This window comes from Bos mutus, unplaced genomic scaffold, assembly GCF_027580195.1.
Source record: "Bos mutus isolate GX-2022 unplaced genomic scaffold, NWIPB_WYAK_1.1 CTG374, whole genome shotgun sequence".
Taxonomy (NCBI): domain Eukaryota; kingdom Metazoa; phylum Chordata; class Mammalia; order Artiodactyla; family Bovidae; genus Bos; species Bos mutus.
Window position 1 is genome coordinate 1,418 of NW_027219860.1, and position 19,381 is coordinate 20,798.

The following is a 19,381-nucleotide window of genomic DNA, read 5'->3' on the forward strand; positions in this document are numbered from 1 at the left end:
TCCATTTTGCAGAGAACCCCCAACAAATTGTTAGTGATTCCAACCAAATGCTTCAGGAATAGCTATATGACTTGACAGAAGAGAAATATTCTCTGAAAATAAAGAGCAAATGATTGGCAGAAATGACCGATATTAACATCTAAAACAGTTTGTCAAAATTTAATAGCACCATTCATTCTGGTTGTGGTAAATTATTTTGAAAAGTAGCATTATGTCATTAAAGAGATTTTCAGAGGAAGTGATGCACAAATTCAAGTTAAACTGTGTGTTTTGGAAGAAGTGAGTGTGAACCTTTCAGGGATAAATCTAAATTTGGAAATTAAACTTTATAACTGTGTTTCGGTTTCCCACACCTTATGCTAAAAATGTTACACAGAGGCAGGTGCAGTTGGACTGATGGCAGTGACATTACACTGTGGTGGTTCTCATGTTATGGGTGTGTTTGGTTTCCTTGTAATTACACCACAGAAGCATCCTAGGCTGGTACCTCTCAGCTGGAGAAGCACAGCCTGCATGATGTTAGTGGTGCAGCTTTTTCAAAGTTATCTTTGGAGACGCTGTTCTTAAATATACTTAAAATGAGCACTGATGAAGTTTGGATGTGATCCATAATTATTAGTATGATCTGAATATCTGCCACTGACTTAAGAAAATTTAAATAGTGAGAAATTCTTCTTTATCCTGTTTTACAGACTTTAAAACATGGCTCAGGGGTTATGCAGGTTTTGGGTTTGGTTCTTGCCTTTGGCAACTACATGAATGGTGGAAATAATACTCGGGGACAGGCAGACGGTTTTGGATTAGATATTCTCCTGAAGCTGAAAGATGTTAAAAGCAGAGTAAGTATTTTGAGTGAGTGAATGTAGCAAACTGAGGAGTGGATGTCTGTTTTGTAATAAGTTGAACTGTAAACCAGTGCGATAAATGTTTATGCTCCAAGGCCAAAAGTTCTATTATGTTCTGAGCCAGATAAAGGTAATGGCCACCATATATTTGTGATCAAGAGAAGAATAATTTTCCTAAAGTGAGTAATTTTGAACCCTGTATGTAATGAATAATTGAATAGACAGTATTTTAAAATAAAAATAATTAATTTTTGCTTTCTTTACCATGTCTGCTAATATTTATCTATTTGGATTGAGGACTAGTTAATTTTTATGAATTAGACAGTATACCCATCACTTTCTTCTTCTCTCCATGTTAAGCAAGTGACCCCCAACAGGCCCAGATTTTAAAAACAAAACAAAGATGAGTGAAAGTCACTCAGCTGTGTCTGACTCTTTGTGACCCCATGGCCTACACAATCTGTGGAATTCTCCAGGCCAGAATACTGGAGTGGGTAGCCTTTCCCTTCTCCAGAGGATCTTTCCAACCAAGGGATCAAACTCAGGTCCCCTGCATTGCTGGTGGATTCTTTACTAGCTGAGCCACAAGGGAAGCCCAAGAGTACTGGAGTGGGTAGTCTCACCCTTCTCCAGTGGATCTTCTCAATCTAGGAATTGAACCAGGATCTCCTGCATTGTAGGTGGATTCTTTACCAACTGAGCTATCAGAAAAGCCCAAAATTTAAAAGATGATTCTCAGAACCAATACAATATTGTAAAGTAATTAGCCTCCAATTAAAATAAATAAATTTAAATTTAAAAATAAATAAATAAAAGTAAAATAATAAAAATAAAAAAGGATATCACACACACACACAAAAATAAAAATAAAGATGATTCTCTTTTTCTCCATATAATCCTCTCTTTGATATTGGTATATATGGAAAATCTAATCCCTCTTTGTGAAGCTTCTTTAATCTCTATTCTTTATAAATAAGTTCTATTATTTTCAAAGTTTACAATGTCAGACTTTAACCACTCTGGTGGTCTCCCTGATCTTATATTTCTACCAACACTCTCATAATCTCTTAGATGTTAATTTTAAGCAAACACAACTAGAGAAGTAGAATTTTTTAAAAATAATTAGGCTTCCTAAAGGATGTTCCCATGCCTACCAATATCAAGGAGAGGATTATATGGAGAAAAAAAGAATCATCTTTTTTTTTTTTTTAACTTTACAATATTGTATTGGTTTTGCCATATATCAAAATGAATCTTCCACAGGTATACACGTGTTCCCCATCCTGAACCCTCCTCCCTCCTCCCTCCCCGTACCATCCCTTTGGGTCATCCCAGTGCACCAGCCACAAGCATCCAGTATCGTGCATCAAACCTGGACTGGCGACTCATTTCATATATGATATTATACATGTTTCAATGCCATTCTCCCAAATCATCCCACCCTCTCCCTCTCCCACAGAGTCCAATAGACTGTTCTATACATGAGTGTTTCTTTTGCTGTCTTGTATATAGGGTTATTGTTACCATCTTTGTAAATTCCATATATATGTGTTAGTAGGAACATTTCATGCAAAGATGAGCTCGATAAAGGACAGAAATGGTATGGACCTAACAGAAGCATAAGATATTAAGAAGAGATGGCAAGAATACACAGAAGAACTGTACAAAAAAGATCTTCATGACTCAGATAATCACGATGATGTGATCACTGACCTAGAGCCAGACATCCTGGAATGTGAAGTCAAATGGGCCTTAGAAAGCATCACTATGAACAAAGCTAGTGGAGGTGATGGAATTCCAGTTGAGCTATTCCAAATCCTGAAAGATGATGCCGTGAAAGTGCTGCACTCAATATGCCAGCAAATCTGGAAAACTCAGCAGTGGCCACAGGACTGGAAAAGGTCAGTTTTCATTCCAATCCCAAAGAAAGGCAATGCCAAAGAATGCTCAAACTACTGCACGATTGCACTCATCTCACACGCTAGTAAAGTAATGCTCAAAATTCTCCAAGCCAGGCTTCAGCAACATGTGAACCATGAACTTCCTGATGTTCAAGCTGGTTTTAGAAAAGGCAGAGGAATGAGAGATCAAATATCCAACATCTGCTGGATCATAGAAAAAGCAAGAGAGTTCCAGAAAAACATCTATTTCTGCTTTATTGACTATGCCAAAGCCTTTGACCGTGTGGATCACAATAAACTGTGGAAAATTCTGAAAGAGATGGGAATACCAGACCACCTGATCTGCCTCTTGAGAAATTTGTATGCAGGCCAGAAAGCAACAGTTAGAACTGGACATGGAACAACAGACTGGTTCCAAATAGGAAAAGGAGTACGTCAAGGCTGTATATTGTCACCCTGTTTATTTAACTTATATGCAGAGTACATCATGAGAAACGCTGGACTGGAAGAAACACAAACTGGAATCAAGATTGCTGGGAGAAATATCAATAACCTCAGATATGCAGATGACACCACCCTTATGGCAGAAAGTGAAGAGGAACTCAAAAGCCTCTTGATGAAAGTGAAAGAGGAGAGTGAAAAAGTTGGCTTAAAGCTCAACATTCAGAAAACGAAGATCATGGCATCTGGTCCCACCACTTCATGGGAAATAAATGGGGAAATAGTGGAAACAGTGTCAGACTTTATTTTTCTGGGCTCCAAAATCACTACAGATGGTGACTGCAGCCATGAAATTAAAAGACGCTTACTCCTTGGAAGGAAAGTTATGACCAACCTAGATAGCATATTCAAAAGCAGAGACATTACTTTGCCAACAAAGGTTCGTCTAGTCAAGGCTATGGTTTTTCCTGTGGTCATGTATGGATGTGAGAGTTGGACTGTAAAGAAGGCTGAGCGCTGAAGAATTGATGCTTTTGAACTGTGGTGTTGGAGAAGACTCTTGAGAGTCCCTTGGACTGCAAGGAGATCCAACCAGTCCATTGTGAAGGAGATCAGCCCTGGGATTTCTTTGGAAGGAATGATGCTAAAGCTGAAACTCCAGTACTTTGGCCACCTCATGCGAAGAGTTGACTCATTGGAAAAGACTCTGATGCTGGGAGGGACTGGGGGCAGGAGGAGAAGGGGACGACAGAGGATGAGATGGCTGGATGGCATCACTGACTCGATGGATGTGAGTCTCAGTGAACTCCGGGAGTTGGTGATGGACAGGGAGGCCTGGCGTGCTGGGATTCATGGGGTCGCAAAGAGTCGGACATGACTGAGCGACTGATTTGATCTGATCTGATCTGATACTGTATTGGTGTTTTTCTTTCTGGCTTACTTCACTCTGTATAATAGGCTCCAGTTTCATCCACCTCATTAGAACTGATTCAAATGTATTCTTTTTAATGGCTGAGTAATACTCCATTGGGTATATGTACCACAGCTTTCTTATCCATTCATCTGCTGATGGACATCTAGGTTGCTTCCTTGTCCTGGCTATTATAAACAGTGCTGCGATGAACACTGGGGTACACGTGTCTCTTTCCCTTCTGGTTTCCTTAGTGTGTATGCCCAGCAGTGGGATTGCTGGATCATAAGGCAGTTCTATTTCCAGTTTTTTAAGGAATCTCCACACTGGTCTCCATAGTGGCTGTACTAGTTTGCATTCCCACCAACAGTGTAAGAGGGTTCCCTTTTCTCCACACCGTGTCCAGCATTTATTGCTTGTAGACTTTTGGATCGCAGCCATTCTGACTGGCGTGAAATGGTACCTCATAGTGGTTTTGATTTGCGAATCATCTTTTAAATATTTTTTCTCCATATAATCTTCTTCTTGATATTGATAGGCATGGGAACATCTAAGCCCTTTTGCAAGCATAATTATTTTTTTAATTCTACTTCTCTAGTTGTGTTTACTTAAAATTAACATCTAAGAGATTATGAGAGTGTCGGTAGAAATATAAGATCAGGGAAACCACCAGAGTGGTTAATGTCTGACATTGTAAACTTTGAAAATAATAGCATTTATTTCTAAAGGATAGAGATTATGGAAGCTTCACAAAGATCTATATGATGTAGAAATATTTTTAAAATATTAAGTTCAACTGAGGGAATTTCCAGGTGGCACTAGGGATAAAGAATGTGCTTGCCAGTGAAGGAGACATAAGAGATCCTGGGTCAGGTTTGATTCCCAGGTCAGGAAGATCCCCTGGAGGAGGGCATGGCAACCCACTCCAATATTCTTGCTGAAGAATCCCATGGATAGAGAAACCAGGCAGGCTACAGTCCACTGGGTCTCAAAGAGTCGGACATGACTGAAGTGACTTAACATGCACACTCACAAGTTTAAGTGAACAATTGGCCTGTAAAAATGAAAATATAGAGAATTGTCTTCCTAGATAAGGAAATAATAAGGAAATAATCTCCCTGACAGAAGGGAGATGCTTATTTTGCTTTTTTCTGCAGTCAACAACTTACTGGTTTATTTAGTCATTACACTCATATGTTCATTTGACATTCTTTTATCCAACTTCTATGAAATGCCAGACACTGTACTTTTCCAAAATTGGGAAAAGCATAGTCCTTTCTTGGAACACCAACAACATATAACTTTTGTGATTTTTATGGTTCTATTTGTTCAAGTGCCTTTTTATTTGTATGACACACATTTTCTCAGGAACCTTCAATATGTCAACCTGATAAATCACATTTATTCAAAATTTATTTATTCTTCTAAACATATGGTAGGTTTTGAATAGTTCTTTTTTGAAAAGATTCATTTATTTATTTTTGTGCTGGGTCTTCGCTGCTGCACATGCAGTCTTTCTCTAACTTCAGTGAGCGGGGGCTACTCTCCAGTTGCAGTGCACGGGCTTCTCATTGCAGTGGTTTCTCCTGTTCTGCAGCATGGGCTCCAGGTGTGCAGGCTTCAGTGGTTGCAGCTCTCAGGCTCTGGAACATGAGCTCAGTAGTTGTGGCACACGGGCTTAGCCCCACATTCCACTTTCCACATTCCCGTGTGGAATCTTCCCGGATTGGGGAATCCAACTGTGTCCCCTGCATTGGAAGGTGAATTCTTAACCACTGGACCACCAGGGAAATACTGAATAGTTCTTAACAGCTGATTGTTAGATTGAAACAAGTAATTTTTGCAAATAACATTAGAATATAAATATAATCAATAAAATGTTACTTATAAAAAATGAATCTGAAATAGATTCTTATGGTTATAATTATATATGTATAAGGGATTATTTGTTATTGTTTTGTTTAATGTATCTTATTCAATCCTCCTATAAGTTAAATTTCATTAATTTAAATAAGGAATGATATGGATAAGAATAATCAAGAAGTAAGATTTTTAATAATTTAACTTGCATTCTCACAAGGGCTATGCAAAGTCCATTTGGTTCTTTCTCTATAAAATAAAGATAACTATGTCTGTAGTTTCATAGACTTGCATGTGTGGAACTGTTACTCAGATCACTCAGAATTACCTAGGCACTTAATAAGTGTTTTGTTAATTGACTGAGGTATTGCTGATCATTTCACTGATTTACAAGTTAGGAAAGACAAAGGAAGTTGCTTAAATCATTTTACAAGTAATCCTGCTTCTAATAAATGTACTACTTTTGTTATTACAGCTCTGTATTTCCGTGTAATCGATGTATATAGTAAAATATGTTGTTGTTGTTGCTGCTTAGTTGTTAAGTCATGTCCAACCCTTTGCAACCCCATGAACACTAGCCCACCAGGCTCCTCTGTCCATGGGATTTCCCAGGCAAGAATCCTGGAGTGGGCTGCCATTTCCTTCTCCAGGGGATTTTCCCCACCCAGGGATTGAACCCCTGTCTCCTGCATTGGCAGGTGGATTCTCTATTGCGGAGCCACCAGGGAAGCCCGTAGTGTGTTCAGGGAGTCTGTGTTGTGTTAGTCACTCACTCGTGTCCAACTCTTTGTGACCCCATGGACTGCAGCCCACCAGGCTCCTCTATCCATGTGATTTTCTAGACAAGGACACTGGATTGGGTTGCCATTCCCTTCTCCAGGGGATCTTCCCGACCCAGGGATTGAACCCGCATCTCCTGCATTGGCAGGTGGGTTCTTTACCATCTGAGCCACCAGGGAAGCCCATCAGGGAGTCTAATAGATATATCATCATATCCCATCAGACTTGTTTATAAAGGAATGTTGCTCTTTTTATCAATGAGGGGAAAGTCAGGGTTAGATTGAATATTCCAGAAAACGAAGTTTTTATTATAGGATATGTTTTAAAAAACATGTATTTGGTTTCATACATCCCAATTATCTAGTATTTATTTTGAGAATTTTAAAAAAAACATATATTAATGCTCTAAATGTGCCAGAAAAGAAGGTGGAAAGCTCTTCTTTGAAGATTGTTAGATATGAAGCAGTTTTTCTTTTTTAGAACTACATACATTGCATTTTTATAGCTGCACAGATACTAATTCTTGAATCTCAGTTGCTGACATAAGTTATAACATGAATTTGCATTCTTAAAGCTCCAGCTTACTTGAGATAATATTTAACTTTTAAATTTTCTTAATCTACTTAGTAATAAACCTCAGTCAAGCTTCCTGTTGGAGTGGTCCCTACTGGTTCAGCCATACAGAAATGCTGGTGCTATTTAGTCATTTCTGTTTAGATAGTAGTTACACCTGTTAATAATAAGAAATAAAATTAATGAATTACTTTTCTGGTTGAGGAAGGTGAAAGCAGGAAGGTGTGTACAACTGAGACAACCCTCGAAACAGCTGTGCTTCCACTTGGGGCTCAGGTGGGAACAGAGCGAGGGAGGACAAGACTGTCTGGGCCATTAAACTAAAGTAACATGACACAGAACGTCTCCCTTCATCCTAAATATTTTCATCTACATGTGTGGGTTTACTGGGATGAGTTTTATTTAACGCTGTATATTTAGTCATTTTAAAAAACGTATTTCTACTCACTTTGGTCTCTCTGCCTAGGACAATAGCAGAAGCCTGTTGTCATATATCGTGTCATATTATCTTCGCAATTTTGATGAGGTGAGATAATGTTCACAGAGTCGCATTCTGTTATTCCCTGTTGTTGAGCGATGTGGTCGTGTTTCGTGTTGTTTGTCATTGCTGCTGCTGCTCTGTCCTCATTTATTTAAAGTCTGTGCTTCCTGCTGACCAGGACGCTGGGAAAGAACAGTGTGTGTTTCCACTGCCCAAACCTCAGGACCTCTTTCAGGCCTCACAGATGAAGTTTGAAGATTTTCAAAAAGACCTCAGAAAACTCAAGAAAGACCTGAGAGGTAACTTACAATGTTAAGGAAACTCAGTTGTTATTTATGCTTCTTTAATGAGAGAACAGATTTTTTGGTGTTTCTAAAGAAGGTAAAAATCAGTGTAAATAAACATTTTCATATGTGGCAAAAGAAAAATTTTACAAGTAATCTTATTCTTTTATTTTTTAAAAAGAAATGTGTATTAGAATTCTAGTTATTTAATCACATCTTGGTTATTTGAATAGAGCCTCTTTCATCAGGGACAAATTTTATTGTCTTACTTTCACTTTATGTTCAAGAATATTTGTACATTTATCATATCTTGTTAAAAGACACATATTTCCTCCCCACCCACCCTTGGTATACTTGCCTAAGATTTTGTGGCATGTGAACTTTCCCAGGAAGAAAACATTTTTTCATGTATTAGGTTAAAAAAAAAAAAAAGCACGTGTAATGCTTTATTGTTATTGTTCAGTGTTACTGTTCAGTTGCTAAGTCGTGTCTGACTCTGTGACTCCATGGACTGCAGCACACCAGGCTTTCCTGCCCTTTACTGTCCCTCAGAGTTTGCCCACACTCGTGTCCACTGGGGCTCCCAAGTGGCGCTAGTGGTACAGAACCCAGCTGACAATGCAGGACACAGAACAGATGCAGGTTCAGTCCCTGGGTTGGGAAGATCACCTGGAGAAGAGCGTGGCGGTCCACTCCAGTATTCTTGCCTGGAGAACCCCATGGACAGAGGAGACTGGCTGGATACAGTCCATAGGGTCTCAAAGTGTCAGACACCACTGAAGCAACTTAGCACACAGGCTCAAATGTCCACTGAGTTGGTGATGCCATCCAACCATCTCATCTCTGTCACCCCTTCTCTTACTGCCCTCAGTCTTTCCAGCATCAGGGTCTTTTCCAATGAGTCAGCTCTTCGCATCAGGTGCCCAAAATATTGGAGCTTCAGCTTCAACATCAGTCCCTCCAGTGAATATTCAGGATTGATTTCCTTTAAACTGACCAGTTTAATCTCCTTGGTGTCCAACATACTCTTAGGATTCTTCTCAACTGTTAGTTGAGAAGCCTTAGATCATTTTGAAAAGACTTTGAAATTCTTCAGAATGGTAAATTTAAAGTAATGCACAAAAGCAAATAGTTTACAATTTTTTATTTTTTGTAAATAAAAACCTTTCATCTGTCCTACCTTTATAAATGAGGTACAGTTGGTTTATTATTATTAGTTTCAGGTGTACAACTTAATGATGACAAAGGTCCATATAGTCAGACTATGGTCTTTCCAGTGATCATATACAGACGTGAGAGTTGGACCATAAAGAAGGCTGCTGCTGCTAAGTCGCTTCAGTCGTGTCTGACTCTGCGTGACCCCATAGACGGCAGCCCACCAGGCTCCCCTGTCCCTGGGATTCTCCAGGCAAGAACGCTGGAGTGGCTTGCCATTTCCTCCTCCAATGCATGAAAGTGAAAAGTGAAAGTGAAGTCGCTCAGTCGTGTCCAACTCTGAGCGACCCCATGGACTGCAGCCTACCAGGCTCCTCTGTCCATGGGATTTTCCAGGCAAGAGTACTGGAGTGGGGTGCCTTCACCTTCTCCAAAAGAAGGCTGAGCACCGAAGAATTGATGTTTTCAAATTGCAGTGGTGGAGAAGACTTTTAAGAGTCCCTTGGAAAACAAGGAGACCAAACCAGCCAATCCTAAAGGAAATCAACCCTGAATACTCATTGGAGGGACTGATACTGAAGCTGAAGCTACAATACTTTGGCCACCTGTGTGAACAGCCAATTCATTGGAAGAGACCCTGAGGGTGGGAAAGATTGAGGGCAGGAGGAGAAGGGAGTGACAGAGATGAGATGGTTGGATTCCATCATGGATTCAATGAACTTGGGCAAACTCTAGGAGATAGTGAGGGTCAGGGAAGCCTGGTGTACTGCAGTCCATGGTGTCACAAAGAGTTGGATACAACTTAGTGACTGAACAACAACAAAATTTTCATATATTATACACCAGCGTATTACAGTGTTAAATTCCCCATGCTGTACCTTGCATCCCTGTGACTTATTTATTCTGTAACTGGCAGTTTATACCTCTTTAATCCCTTTCACCTGTTTCACTCACCTACTTTATCTTCTTTTCATGAAGTTTCATGGAGCTTTGTATGGTCACAGATAGTTACTAGACTCACCATGGTATTCATTCCATAATGTATTTAAATGTTGAATTAGTGTTGTATACCTGAAACTAACATAATGTTGTACATCAACTATAATATTTTTAGTTTCTTTTTATAATCCCCTAAAGTGAAGCCTTGATGCTGGGCTTCTTTTGACAGCATTGGATACTGACATTTGTCAGTTGCCATGGTTAACAGGATTTCCTAAAACGATTTGTAATTGTTTCAGTGCACTGTTAGCAGTGTGACATTCTGAACACTGTTTCTCTTTAATTTCAGCCTGTGAAGTTGAAGTGGGGAAAGTTTACCAAGTGTCCTCAAAAGAGCACATCCAGCCTTTCAAAGAAAACATGGAACAATTTATTATTCAAGGTAAATTCTGAAAAGATGCTGCACTTCCTCCCTGCTCAGCAGAAAGGTAGAAGGCATTTTGAAAAATAGGCATTGGTTTAAAAGGAATTATTTTAACATCACAGAAAAATAAATGATGTTGTATCATAAATCATACAGTTGTGACAGATGAGCAATTAGCTAAACATGCTGTTCAACTTGGTATTTGCTTTATCAAAACATTGTGCTACAAAACAAAGTACATTGACGATTTTCTGATCTTTAAAACATTATATTCTATTTTTATAGGATGTATAAATACTCCTGGATATTTAACACATTTTCCCCAAGGACCATAAAAGCTTTATAAATATTATATTCTTGATTCTTTCTATATTCCTATGAAATAAGCAGCAGTGGAAAATTTCAAATAATATTAAAGGAACAAAAAATTTTAATAGGAAAAATCTATTAATCTATTGCTGTTTGAATTCCTTGAAACATGATTATATCAAAGGACTCACTACTCCACACATTGCTGCTTTGGAATGTTACATATCTTCTGAAGATCAGATCTGTATGAAGCTGTGCTCTGGGGAGGCTCTCCTAGTTCAGGAATTCTCTGGAGACTATATGTCAAGACTGAAGCCTGAGACTGAAGCCAAGCAGTGCTCTGGAGACTGGCTTCATCTTCTGTCGTTTTACAGGTTGTTCAGGCATCTGTAATGATGATAACCCAGTGAATGAGTTATACTGGAATTTGATTAAACATTATTTATCTCATGTTTCCATACAAATAGTAAATTCTTTTCTTCTAATTCTGTGAAAAATGCTATAGTTTCATAGGGATTGTATTGAATCTGTAGATGACTTTGGGTGGTATGGTCATTTTGACAACATTGATTCTTCCAATCTAGGAGCATGGTATATCTCTCCATCTGTTAGTGTCATCTTTGATTTCTTTCATCAGTATCTTACAGTTTTTGAAGTATAAGTCTTTTATATCCTTGGGTAGGTTTGTTTCTAGATATTTTATTCTTTTTGATGTGATGGTAAATTATATTGTTTCCTTAATTTCTCTTTCTGATCTTTCACTATTAATGTATAGGAATGCTAGAGATTTCTGTGTTTTAATTTTGTAGTTTGCAACTCTACCAAATTCATTAATGAGCTCTGGTTTTCTGGCAACATCATTAGGATTTTCTATGAATAGTATCATGTCATCTGCAAACAGTGACATTTTACTTCTTTTCCTTTTTCATTTTTATTATGAAATTTAAAAATATTACTATATGTATTTTTAGATATTTTATATTATATTACATATAACTTATTTTATATATAATAGAAACACAGCATATTTATGTACATATGTATGTACACATACATATAATTTTTCATATTTTATATTCATTTCATTTATAAAACAAGATAAATATAATTCTCATTATTTGCCATCATTATGTTCTACAAGGTTGCCACAAACACTGAATTATTGAATACTGGACCACTGTTCCTAGCAGTAAAGACAGTTCTTCAAGCTTCTGGTCACATTTTGGTCTCATTTCATCAACCAACCAAAGTACAGTCTTGCTTTATGTGTGTTCATGTTTGAATACACCTTCTTTACTATACTGCTAATTCATTAATATCAAACTCACAGCCAAGTCTGACAGCCCCTGAGTGAAGTTTACCCAACACATGTATTTTCTCCATAAGGCACACCATAGCCTCCTCAGGTTTAGGGCACTAGATAGCTCTGCACCTACATGCTTGTGGACTGTTTAAAAAGAGAGATCACCAGAAAGAAGGAGGTTAAAAGATGCCAAACTGCATCCCAGTAGACTGAGAAAAGGACACTTGTACAGGATGAGACTTGGAATAAAGCAGAGCCACACTGTATTCAGCCTTAACCAGGAACCATGTGCCTGGTGACTCAGACTTTTCAATGTTCTGCATACATCTGTGAGCAACTACAAAGGCACTGCGGTTGTTTATTTTGGAATTAAAATCAATTTTAATGAATTGGCAACTTCACAAATACAAAATCCATGAATAATGAGGATCACCTTTGAAAGGTTATGTATGTATAACATAAATAAGGGCAAGTGTGTATACATGTGAAATACTGGGCTCGATGAATCACAAGCTGGAGTCAAATTGCTGGGAGAAATATCAACAGCCTTGGATATGCAGTACGATACCACTCAAATGGCAGAAAGTGAAGAGGAACTAAAGAGCCTCTTGATGAAGGTGAAAGAGGAAAGTGAAAAAGCTGGCTTGAAACTCAACATTCAGAAAACCAGGATCATGACATCTGGTTGAATCACTTCATGGCAGATAGAAGAGGAAAAAATGGAAACAGTGACAGATTTTATTTTCATGGGCTCCAAGATATGATACTATACATAGAAAATCCTAATGATGCTTCCAGAAAACCAGAGCTCATCAATGAATTTGGTAAAGTTGCAAGTTACAAAATAAATACACAGAAATCTCTTGCATTCCTATATACTAATAATGAAAGATCACTGCTGACAGTGACTGCAGCCATGAAATGTAAAAGATGCTTGCTTCTTGGAAGGAAGGTTATGACAAACCTAGACAGTATATTAAAAAAGAAAGACATCATTTGCCAACAAAGGTCCGTATAGTCCAAGCTATGGATTTTCCAGTAGTCATGTACCAATGTGATATTTGGACCATTAAGAAGGCTGAGTGTCAAAGAATTGATGCTTTTGAATTGCGGTGCTGGAGAAGACTTTTGAGAGTCCCTTGGACTGCAAAGAGATCAAACCAGTCAATCCTAAAGGAAATCAGTCCTGACTATTCATTGGAAGGACTGTTGCTGCAACTGAAGCTCCAATGCTTTGGCCACCTGATGTGAAGAGCCAACTCATTGGAGAAGACCCTGATACTGGGAGAGATTGAGGGCATGAAGAGAAGGGGGTGGGAGAGGATAAATTAGTTAGCTAGCATCACCAACTCAATGGACACGAATGTGAGCAAACTCCAGGAGATAGTGAAAGACAGAAGAGCCTGGCATGCTGCAGTCCACAGACTCACAAAGAGATGGACATGACTCATTGGAAAAGACACTGATGCTGGGAAAGATTGAAGGCGAGAGGGGAAGGGGAGGACAGAGGATGAGGTGGTTGGATGGCATCACCAACTCGATGGACGTGAGTTTGAGTAAACTCCAGGAGTTGGTGATGGACAGGGAGGCCTGGCATGCTGCAGTCCATGGGGTTACAAAGAGTCACAACTGAGGACTGAACTGAACTGAACCAGTCTGATCCACTACAGCTTTTTGAATCCTGGCAAAACCATTACATCTGAGAAGTATGCTCAGCAGAACAATGAGACTCTCCGAAAACTGCAATGCCTACAGCTGGCATTGGTCCACAGAAAGGGCCTAATTCTTCTCCATGACAATTCCTGACCACACGTTGTACAACCAATGCTTCAAAGGTTGAATAAATTGAGCTCTGAAGTTTTGTCTCACCTTCCATATTCACCTGACATCTCACCAACCAACTTTCATTTCTTCAAGCATCTTGACAACTTTTTGCAGGGAAAATGTGTCCACAACCAGCAGGATTCAGAAAATGCTTTCCAAGAGTTCATCAAATCCCAAAGCATAGATTTTTATGCCTTAGGAATAAACAAACTTATTTCTCATTGGCAAAAATGTGTTGATTATAATGGTTCCTATTTTGATTAATAAAGATGTATTTGAGCCTAGTTATAATAATTTAAAATTCGTGGTCTGAAACTGCAATTATCCACTCCAGTATTCTTGCCTAGAGAATCCCATGGACAGAGGAGCCTGGTGGTCTGCTGTCCATAGGGTCTCACAGAGTCGGACACAACTGAAGTGACTTAGCATGCATGCATGCGTTGGAGAAGGAAATGGCAACCCATTCCATTATTCTTGCCTGGAGAATCCCAGGGACAGAGGAGCCTAGTGGGCTGCCACCTATGGGGGTCGCACAGAGTCTAACACAACTGAAGTGACTTAGCAGCAGCAGCAGCAACCTAATAAAAACACAGTTGGTCTAAGATTTTGGTCACTGCATGTAATTAATTTGAGTGCTCCCTAAATGAATGGCAGAGTTATCTAAAAAATACCTTAATTTTTACTACCTTAGTAACATTTTATTTTAGTTTGATTGGTTTCATCCTCACAAACTAAAGAAACACATCCAGCATTTGTCACTAAATTAACATCTTGTCTGTGCATGCTAAGTCACTGCAGTCATGTTAGAGTCTTTGTGACCCTATGGACTATAGTCCACCAGGATCCTCTCTCCGTGGGATTCTTCCAGGCAAAAATACTGGACTGAGTTGCCATGCCCTCCTCTAGGGACTGAACCCATGTCTCTTACATGCCCTGCATTGGCAAGCAGGTTCTTTACCACTCACATCACTTGGGAAGCCCAAGTTAACATCATAAGTGTGTCTAAAAGATTGTGATAACAAAATGTGGATGGTGTTTTTCTGCAAGCAGTGTGTTGAGAAATGGTAGCTCAATGTCTCCAGAAATCTGAAATGCACCCCAAGTTTCCAGAAAATTTTTTATTTTTTTTTTTTTTTTTTTTTGGTTGCATTGGGTCTTAGTTGTGGCCTGTGGGATCTTAGTTCCCTGACCAAGGATTGAACCCACGTCCCTTCATTGCAGGGTGGATTCTTAACCACTGGACCAACAGGGACGTCCCAAGTTTTTTATTTCTAAGATTGCCCTACAAAAGAGAATCGTCTCTCATAGGACTTTATCAAAGCTGATTACAGCTGAGAAAACAACTCCTTTTAGCTTCAAAATCATGTTTTAAAAAATGGAAAACAGAGTAATTTAAAGTATTCCCTGCTATCCCAATTTGGTTTTATGGTTGTAATATGGCTATTAGGTTTGGACAGAGAGCCTATTTTTGTTTTCTTCCTTTAGTAAGAATCATTCTTCTGCCACATTGAACTGCAGTGTTTATTCAGTAAAACTTGCTCATACAATGAAGCCAAAGCTGTTTTATCTGCCACATTGAACTGCAGTGTTTATTCAGTAAAACTTGTTCATACAATGAAGCCAAAGCTGTTTTAGATACATCACAAGGAATCATTATGAATAACTGAAACTCACTTCATTCCACTCACAACTAGTTAGGGGCTTATATTATGTAAAAAGCTGTTAGGTGTCTGTTTTCTTTATCTGCATATAATGTTGAAGCATGATACAATAGCAGTTGGTGTATTCAGTTAAACATTATTATGTACTGTATCACTTTAGGATTTCAAGAGCTTGAAATCCAACATTTTCAAAGAATATTTATGTAGCCCCTACTAATTATTGGGGGCACTATGCTAAATATTTTGTATATGTTAACAGATTAATTTATTTGCCTAAGATTTCTGTGTGTGTGAGTCACTCAGTCGTGTCCGACTCTTTGCAACCCCTTGGACTGTAGCCCACCAGGCTCCTCTGTCCCTGGGATTTTCCAGGCAAGAATACTGGAGTGGGTTGCCATCTCCTTCTCCAGGGGATCTTCCCGACCCAGGGATTAAACCGGGGCTTCCCTGGGGGCTCAGCAGGTGAAAAATCCACCTGCAGTGTGGGAGATCTGGGTTCAAACCCTGGGTTGGGAAGATCCCTAGAGAAGGAAACGGCTACTCACTCCAGGATTCTGACTGGAGAATCAGAACTATATAGTGGGATCACATGACACAGCTGAAACTTTCACTTTCTTTCTCCTGCATTGCAAGGAGGCTCTTTACCATCTGAGCCACCAGGGAAGACTAAGATTACAAAGCTAATTTCAGAGGCAGAATCAGAATAGAATACACATCACTGGAATCTCATTCTAGGGTGTTTTAAATTTCATAAATAATTTACTTGGTGCATCTAGAATAGTCCAAAAAATTTCTTCCTTTCTCATTCTTAAATTCTATATTTTACAAAAAAAAAAAAATGACGCAAGGGCAGTTGGAAGAACGTCCTTCCTGAAAGTGTTATGCATTGTGTTGCTTTGTTGTTTTCTCTTAAACTTTTCTGTGGTTCTAGAATTACTTCTGAAACAAACCATTTCATACAGCAGCCCAAAGCAGATTTTGTAAGTAAATAGGTTAACATTGGAGATTTTTCAAAGTGAAGTCATGGAACATCTATCCTGTTTCTTAATATGGCTAATGATTGACCTGTAGTTTTATGGAAGCAGTCTAAAAAACCAGAAAGGAAAGGGAAAACATACCTCTGCTACCATCTCCCAGGATTGCTGTTAAATTCAGGCAGTCTTGCAGAGAGCCTGCATAACATTCCGTGGTGGCTTTGCAGATGTGTCCAGACCTTCAAATAAACAGTCTTGAGATTGTGCAACAGCAGCCCAAGCTGGCAACTGTTTTAAGTTGTGATGCAGTCACTGACATTTCCCAAGTGGCTACAGGTTTGATTTAATGCCCAGTTCCAATATTTATAATCATTTTTCCCTGCTCCTTTCTGTCTTTTAATTTTTCCAAATGGCTGCAAGTGTGCCCCCAAAGGAAATGATTATGAAAAGACAACTTCTTTCACTAGCTCCAGGGTGGTTTTTTCTTTGATTGTTTTCATTTTTTTGTCCAGTAGCTCAGTGATTTTCAAACTGTGTGTCACAGATAATTAGTGAAGAATGAAATGAATTTAGTGGGTCACAACTACATTTTGAGATCTAGGGGAATAGACTAAAAATATTATTAAAAGCATTGTAAGAAATGGGAGTATATTTTAAACTTCTGTGCCAAATATGTGTGTATGTATATAAAGTAATACATAAATTCCTAGAATGCTTACTGGCCAGTGAAAGTCATTGCCATACACACTTTATGTGATGGGAGTTTCTGTGTTATTTTAAACAATTTTAAAATAGTGATGTAATCCCTTTCCCAAATTTGATCTTTGGGTTTATGTCCAGCTACCTTTCTTTATTTCTAGACAAATCTAGTAGCAAATCAGTGGGTGCACTGTCACGTCATCACTTGAAGTTAGGAGAAAGTATTAGTATTTTATCCTATGTCTGCATAGAAGTCAGCTCTGGATCTACTCAATTGCAATCTGATGTGGAGAGCACTGGTAAAGATCATTACATATCTTTTCTATTTAGGTTTTTACTTGGTTTTCAGACCTTTGCTTGAGAGAATTGTTTTCAACTAATTATTGGTATTAAAATCCTTGACAGACAAATTTGATGTGAATATCAAGTTATCTGGTATTTTATTTTCTCAGGTTAATGTGACTAATTTAAAGAAATTACTTAGAAAGTAGTATTAACTTAATGAAAATTAAATATAACCTATTCAATCATATCTATTCATAGATTTTAAATAAAATTCTATAAGTATATTCCAATAAAATTTTTTTAAAAATAAACTTTTGGTGGAGTGCATTAGCATTAATGTATTGAAATATATTTCATATTATTTATTTGTTTTATTTTAAGATGGTTATAACCATTTATCATATCTCATCTATTTCTTTTCTTGCATTTTCAGCTAAAATTGACCAAAAAGCAGAGGAGAACTCACTGACAGAGACTCATAAGTGGTGAGAAATTACTTTCCTTTAATATTTATTCTCAGAGTAGGCTTATAAAACATTTAATGTGCTTCATCTTAAGGAGTCAATCATTAGCTCAGTTTTTATTTTCAAGCATAAAAGAAACTAACAGTGTACTTTAATTATACATTGGATTTCTGACTTTTATTTTTATAATTCTGGTGATATATAATCCTGTTATATCAAATTATTTTGACTAGATAGCTTATTAGCACCTTCTCTTTAGAATAGGTTTTAGGGCTGTGGAAATACACCAGAAAGGAAGACAGCAGGAAACTATTTCAAGAAAAAGTGTGAAGGGTTTGGTTATAGGACATGAGTTTCCATGTGCAAAAGCAGAGTTCAGGTGGGCCCCTGAGTTCCCCTTGCAGGACCCTTACTTTCACAGTAGAGGTTTGCCATCATCAGTTCAGTTCAGTCTCTCAGTCGTGTCTGACTCTTTGCAACCCCATGGACTGCAGCATGCCAGGCTTCCCTGTCCATCACCAACTCCCAGAGTTTACTCAAACTCATGTTCATCCAACCGTCTCATCCTCTGTCCTTCCCTTCTCGTCCCGCCTTCAACCTTTCCCAGCATCAGGGTCTTTTCCAAAGAGTCAGTTCTTAGCATCAGGTGGCCAAAGTATTGGAGTTTCAGCTTCAGCATCAGTCCTTCCAATGAATATTCAAAACTGATTTCCTTTAGTATGGACAAGTTGGATCTCCTTGCAGTCCAAGGGACTCTCAAGAGTCTTCTCCAACAGCACAGTTCAAAAGCATCAATTCTTTGGCGCTCAGCTCTCTTTATTGTCCAACTCTCACCTCCATACGTGACTACTGGAAAAACCATTGCTTTGACTAGGTGGGCCTTTGTCGGCAAAGTAATGTCTCTGTCTTTTAATATGTTGTCTAGGTTTGTCATAGCTTTTCTTCCAAGGAGCAAGCATCTTAATTTCATGGCTGCAGTCACCATCTGCAGTGATTTTGGAGCGCCAGAAACGAAAGTTTGTCACTGTTTCCACTGTTTCCCCATCTATTTCCCATGAAGTGATGGAACTGGATGCCATAATCTTCATTTTTTGAATGTTGAGTTTTAAGCCAGCTTTTTCATCCTCCTCTTTCACTTTCATCAAGAGACTCTTCAGTTCTTCTTTGGTTTCTGCCGTAAGTGTGGTGCATTTCTGAGGTTATTGATATTTCTCCTGGCAATCTTGATTCCAGCTTGTGTTTCATCCAGCCTGGCATTTCACATGATGT

At 38.5% G+C, this 19,381-nt stretch overlaps 1 protein-coding gene across 1 annotated transcript in view; it reads left to right on the plus strand.

Annotated features, from left to right (window-relative positions):
- Positions 1-671: 671 nt before the first annotated feature.
- Positions 672-19,381, plus strand: part of LOC138986992 (formin-2-like) — a gene marked incomplete at its 3' end in the record, with an annotated part of 55,384 nt that continues 36,674 nt past the window's right edge. The window contains exons 1-5 of the mRNA XM_070366973.1: positions 672-839; positions 7,777-7,836; positions 7,970-8,090; positions 10,519-10,611; positions 18,082-18,133. Of these exons, the coding sequence (XP_070223074.1) occupies positions 717-839; positions 7,777-7,836; positions 7,970-8,090; positions 10,519-10,611; positions 18,082-18,133 (449 nt within the window). The remainder of the gene's footprint in view (positions 840-7,776; positions 7,837-7,969; positions 8,091-10,518; positions 10,612-18,081; positions 18,134-19,381) is intronic.